The 6,665-nt window shown below is 44.5% G+C and overlaps 1 protein-coding gene across 5 annotated transcripts in view; it reads left to right on the top strand.

Moving 5' to 3' along the window:
- The window catches only part of LOC116374880 (sn1-specific diacylglycerol lipase alpha), a 52,258-nt gene extending 45,972 nt beyond the window's left edge, over window positions 1-6,286 (top strand). For all 5 annotated transcript variants that reach the window (XM_031831103.1, XM_031831107.1, XM_031831106.1 and 2 more), the window contains 2 exons: window positions 1,721-1,893; window positions 2,756-6,286. In XM_031831103.1, coding sequence (XP_031686963.1) covers window positions 1,721-1,893; window positions 2,756-3,833 — 1,251 coding nt within the window. In that variant the 3' untranslated portion in view covers window positions 3,834-6,286. The remainder of the gene's footprint in view (window positions 1-1,720; window positions 1,894-2,755) is intronic.
- The last annotated feature ends 379 nt before the right edge of the window (window positions 6,287-6,665 follow it).

Genomic DNA, 6,665 nt, shown 5'->3' on the forward strand with positions numbered 1-6,665 from the left:
AAACTGTATTTTTTTGTGAAGAATCAACAACAAGTGGGACACAATCATGAAGTGGAACGACATTTATTGGATATTTCAAACTTTTTTAACAAATCAAAAACTGAAATTGGGCGTGCAAAATTATTCAGCCCCCTTAAGTTAATACTTTGTAGCGCCACCTTTTGCTGCGATTACAGCTGTAAGTCGCTTGGGGTATGTCTCTATCAGTTTTGCACATCGAGAGACTGAAATGTTTTCCCATTCCTCCTTGCAAAACAGCTCGAGCTCAGTGAGGTTGGATGGAGAGCATTTGTGAACAGCAGTTTTCAGTTCTTTCCACAGATTCTCGATTGGATTCAGGTCTGGACTTTGACTTGGCCATTCTAACACCTGGATATGTTTATTTTTGAACCATTCCATTGTAGATTTTGCTTTATGTTTTGGATCATTGTCTTGTTGGAAGACAAATCTCCGTCCCAGTCTCAGGTCTTTTGCAGACTCCATCAGGTTTTCTTCCAGAATGGTCCTGTATTTGGCTCCATCCATCTTCCCATCAATTTTAACCATCTTCCCTGTCCCTGCTGAAGAAAAGCAGGCCCAAACCATGATGCTGCCACCACCATGTTTGACAGTGGGGATGGTGTGTTCAGGGTGATGAGCTGTGTTGCTTTTACGCCAAACATAACGTTTTGCATTGTTGCCAAAAAGTTCAATTTTGGTTTCATCTGACCAGAGCACCTTCTTCCACATGTTTGGTGTGTCTCCCAGGTGGCTTGTGGCAAACTTTAAACGACACTTTTTATGGATATCTTTAAGAAATGGCTTTCTTCTTGCCACTCTCCATAAAGGCCAGATTTGTGCAATATACGACTGATTGTTGTCCTATGGACAGAGTCTCCCACCTCAGCTGTAGATCTCTGCAGTTCATCCAGAGTGATCATGGGCCTCTTGGCTGCATCTCTGATCAGTCTTCTCCTTGTATGAGCTAAAAGTTTAGAGGGACGGCCAGGTCTTGGTAGATTTGCAGTGGCCTGATACTCCTTCCATTTCAATATTATCGCTTGCACAGTGCTCCTTGGGATGTTTAAAGCTTGGGAAATCTTTTTGTATCCAACTCCGGCTTTAAACTTCTTCACAACAGTATCTCGGACCTGCCTGGTGTGTTCCTTGTTCTTCATGATGCTCTCTGCGCTTTTAACGGACCTCTGAGACTATCACAGTGCAGGTGCATTTATACGGAGACTTGATTACACACAGGTGGATTGTATTTATCATCATTAGTCATTTAGGTCAACATTGGATCATTCAGAGATCCTCACTGAACTTCTGGAGAGAGTTTGCTGCACTGAAAGTAAAGGGGCTGAATAATTTTGCACGCCCAATTTTTCAGTTTTTGACTTGTTCAAAAAGTTTGAAATATCCAATAAATGTCGTTCCACTTCATGATTGTGTCCCACTTGTTGTTGATTCTTCACAAAAAAATACAGTTTTATATCTTTATGTTTGAAGCCTGAAATGTGGCAAAAGGTCGCAAAGTTCAAGGGGGCCGAATACTTTCGCAAGGCACTGTATACAGGCAATTCCAGTTCTACAGCACTTAAATTCTCCTTACTGATCACCTTAGTTCACTGTTACTGCTCTGCCTCCTTCTTCGGTCCTTCCAGACCCTCCAAATCAGTCAATAATGTCAACAATGCTGGTAGCAGTAAATTGACTGCTCCTCCTACCGTGTTATTGACAGGTGCTGGAGAACTATAACAAAGGGAAGACAGCCCTGCTGTCGGCTGCTAAGGTAATGGTGAGCCCAACCGAGGTGGACCTGAACCCAGAGACCATCTTCATGGCAGCCGCCCCGCCTCCTGCCTCCCAACAACCCACCCCAACCACCCAACACCGCAGGAACAGCAGCGTTCGGTTAGTCCACTGGGATATGGGTGGAGCTTTGGGAGGGTCTGGGCAGAGACTGAGATATACTGAAAGCAGGTGCTTCCACACGTGTGGTTCCTGAGTTAGTTAAGCAATTAAAATCCCATCATGCTTAGGGTTTAAAAATGCTGGGCAGGCTGTTATTTTTGACATTATTTTAGCTATCATGGCTCTGCCCCCATAGGATGACAAGACCCCTATCCACTGAATGGTGGATGAGCATGAAATTGATTATGTTGCATCCCTCCAATAGAGTCTCAGTCACGTGTAGAATCTATACCAAGGTGAAGCCGTTCTGGTTCATGGTGGCCCTACAACCTATTAAGACACTTTATGTTGGTGTTTCCTTTATTTTGGGCAATGAAGGAATGTATGTTATGTGCAAGAGTCTGCAAGAATGTACCTAGTCCTTCAAGGTTTGTTCTTCTATGTGTTCAGATAGAAGTAAAGCATGACAGCATTAACTCTGCCACTACCTTTCTCCCATGCACGGTCCTTGCTCTCTGACCCACAGTCATTGGTCTGACTCCAGATCAGTGGCAACGTATTGTAGTACACAGTCCCCTCGCCTCCGTCTGGTTTAGCCCCTGTAGAACAGAAGTAGTCTAGTGACCTGTTAGTGATTGTGAAGTATGACCTTAGCCATTTATCCCTCTCTCCTACCCCTCTTGTGCTCCAACCCCTCTCCTCTATCACTCTATCATCTCTACTCTCTAATACCTCCCTTTCTTTACTCACATCCATCCTATATTATTCCTACCGTATTCTGCCTCCAATGTATTCCCTCCCTCCCCTCTAATCTCCCTCTTTCCTTTGCTCTCATCCTCTTTCCCTCCTTTCCTCCTCTCAGTTCCTGTGCTCGCTCTGAGATATCACTGGATGGCTTTGCGGAGTGCCCCCCTCCCCCAGTGCCAGTGGTTCTGCGGGGGGCCAGGGAGCGCCTTACCGTGGAGCTGAGGGACCGCCACGCCCCCCTGGCTGTGATGGAGAGCCTGTCAGACGCCGAGTCCCTCTACAGCCTGGACTCCCGACGCTCCTCAGCTGCACTCAGGGGCTCGCCCATGCTGGGGTGCCTTCCCTTCCAACTGAATGCACCTATCCCTGAGGAGAACCCCTCTCTCAGCTCCCGCACTGAGCTGCTGGCTGCCGACTGCCTCTACCAGGCCACCCCAGAGCACGAGCTGGGAGAGGCAGGACCTTACTTCACTCCTCTGGGATCCGGCTCCACCCCAGACTACCCCATGCGCCTTTCCCCTTCCACCCCGCGCTATAGTGGCCACCACTCCCCAGCACCACTGGCCCAGAGTGTCATAGGTCAGCCTTTCACACAAAAAGAGCCTTGTGCCGCCCCTTTCCATCAAATGCCTGGCATTTACAGCCCAGGCAGCACCCCTAATGCTCCCCTCAGCCCACGGATCAGCCATGAGGAGGAGGAGGAGGGAGTAGAGGTAGAAGGATGGGAAACAGAGACAGGAGAGTCGCAGCCCTCCTCCTCCACTCCTCCAGCCCAGCTGTCCAACGGCAACCCTAGTCAGGCAGTGCTGGAGTTTGCACAGTACCTGGACTCTCTCTTTAGGCTGGATGGCAGTGGCTCACCACCTCTGGAGTTGTCTGACGGGGAGTCTGAGTCCGGTCGGGGGTCGTATGGTCAGGGAGAGGGGCCAGTGGAAGGACCGAGGGGGGACGATACACAGCTTCTGGCTCGGGCCACAATGGAGCCTAACCTGGTCCCCAAGCCCCCGCGTACCTTTGCTGGATCTGCTGACCCTTCCTCTGGCATCTCCCTCTCACCCTCATTCCCCCTCTCTTCCTCTGGTGAGCTCAATGACCTCTCTCCTGCCGACGGAGCACCTCCTCCCACTCACTCACTACGAACCTCCACTCCCTGTCCCTACCCTGAAGAAAACACACTGGCGTCTATGGTATAGTGGCCCACTCAGTCCCTCCATGACTCTTTCTCTCTCCTCTTTCCTTATTCCGTTGCTGCATCTATCTGATGTTAAAGTATCACTGAACATGCATGCGATGGAATGCAATCTGCTATGCTGTTACAGTACCTTACAAAGACATGGCAGACCATAATGAATAAGACTGAGATGAAAAACTCTTGTTCCATTTTCAGGTGTCAAAAGCTGTGTAAAGCATTTTCACTACTATTGTAATAATACATTTTAATTTCTGTCTGCATGCCAGGGGCCTGTTCTGCTTTGGAGTGAATAGCCTCACCACTGACTGTCATTCCAACACACACTATCTCACATCAACACATGGTAGCATACAGCCCTGCAGTGACGTGACTTTATCAAATGGGAGACAACTGAACAGGGATAGGGAGGAGTTAGACACTAGGTGGGGTTTTCATTGGCACATAATCACAATTAACTTTACCCTCCTCCTTCATCAGCTCCTAAAGCTTATTCATCTTTAATATCAGGAAAGTAAAAAAAATGGAGACAGATGCTGAGGAGAGAGAGGAGACGTTTTGTTTCTCAGGTCAATCAGGATATGACAGTGTGGAAGAGAAGGAGTGTAGATCATAGAGAATTGATGTGTCTTAAAACAGTGATTGTGACAAATGTTAAGAATGTGGTTTTGGTCTTTGGTTGTCTTTTATAGCATGAGGAACGTAGTATCCATTTTTTTTAACAGAACTCACTCGTCAGTCAGTAACTTTTACTAACATACGGACCATCTCTCACATATCAAAATGCACAATTTGCCCCCTTTTTGCCCAAAAATGTATTGCCAAATGTATTTATAAGATGTGATATTGTTTATGTTTGTGAAATACTGTAAAATGTACACTTTGACAAAACAAAGATACAGGTTTCAAGTTTAACTCCGAGAGGGAGAAGATCCATTTTGGTATCGCTCCCTTTTAATAGTCAATCAGTCTATTCCCGTTCAAACTGTGTTAAAACGCCCTGGAGAGGATGAGGAAGCTATCCCAACACCACTGCCATGGCACATATCTCCCAAAACATGTCTCTAAGTGTTTGTACCAAGCCAATTATGCTATTAAAAAAAACATGAGATGCACTGTAGGAGATTGTTCCTCTGAAAGGGGTCTTGCTGAGGTACACAATTATTTCAATGACTTCTATGTCTTTGGTTCCCTTTAAACTGGTTCATCTCAAGCATATTGAGGTTGAACTGTACGGGTTGTAGTGCCCACTTTCACTACATTTTACAAACATATTTCATATCAGTTGTATTGGTTCGATCAAACATACTACATTATTTATTACTGTTGTTTCTTACTATTATTGATGGTATTATTATCCTTATTATTACTCTTGTAACAGTTTGGTTTGCGTTCTATTAGTTCGGCTTTCAGTTGCTGGGAAAGGCTGTTGAATTTCAGCCGACTCTCTCAAAATAAGGGAATATCTCTGTGGGAAAATATCTCTGTCCAAGTGAAAAAGTACTGGGTGTCAACATCACAGGAGGTTGGTGGCACCTTAATTGGGGAGGACGAGCTCTTGGTAATAGCTGGAGCGTAATTATTGGAATGGTATCAAAAACATGGTTTCTATGTTTGATTTCCATTCGCTCTGTTCCAGCCATTATTATGAGCCTTTCACCACCACCACGCAGCCTCCACTAGCTGCCATGGTGATGGCAGAAAGACAGATTCTATAATAGGAAGTGGGGTCATTACAGTGACCTATGATACAATGCATCCATTATGAAGGGGTCACTGTGGTGACCTATAGAAGCTGTACTCTTAGAATTGGCTTTGCTGTGGTGTCACTTAACAGGCCTCACTCGGTGGCCAGATTACAGTTTGACACCACCCAAATCCATGCTCTCACAGCAGTCTCTACTGTGCCAGCACAGTGTTGAACAACCAGTGTGAAATAGCTTTGCTGCAGTGGGTCACGGTCCAGTGTAGGCTATATCAGCAGCACCATAGAAAGATGCCACATTCCCTTTTCACCATGACATGTACAGCAGTGTCTTCTTTGTCCTTATTTATATGCAGATGTCTTGTTTCCTGTCTTTGTAAAAAATAAATAAATAAAAAAGATTAAATGAAAATAGAATAACATAGAAAATGACTGTATTACAATAACAGGTATATTACAAATCTATATCAATATTGACATATATAGAAAAAGTACAAATGTATGGAGAAGAAAAATGAATATATTTAGTGAGAACGATCTATATGACAGCTTATTGGCAGAATTGAACAAAATTGATAACTGATTTAGAAATTGGTCTGTGTTGACAGATAAATAATTCAATGATGTCTTGTCCATGTTTACCTGGTTTGCTACCCTTTCCTTCCTGTCCCAGATTGAGAATGTATTTAACCCCCGCCACCCCTCACTGCCCTGCCTGTAATGGAATAAAGCAAAACCAATTTTAAAGAGAATTACTTGGAACTTTTTTTTAAATGTAATTTCTATTTGCTAACCTCTCAACAAGCTGCATTTTTTTTTTTTAGCTAGATAGGCCTACCATAATGGTGGTTGTGCGGTGGGAGAATAGTGAGAACATTGGTAGCAACCTACATAACAGCCCAAATGTCAGCTGGCTTTAGTTTTAAATGATCTTGGCCCTATCTGGATGTCTGACATTATGCTTCTGTTGATTGCACATTCAAGTAAATATTCACATGTAAATTATAAAGTCATATTTTGTTAATTGTAGACCAATGGACCCAGTATATAGCTATTTCATGCCAGGTTATCGCTATCCATTCACAAATTAAGTTAAAGAGACAGTGTAATTAAGTGGAGATAAACAATGTA

The sequence above is a fragment of the Oncorhynchus kisutch genome, linkage group LG8 (assembly GCF_002021735.2).
Source record: "Oncorhynchus kisutch isolate 150728-3 linkage group LG8, Okis_V2, whole genome shotgun sequence".
Taxonomy (NCBI): Eukaryota; Metazoa; Chordata; class Actinopteri; order Salmoniformes; family Salmonidae; genus Oncorhynchus; species Oncorhynchus kisutch.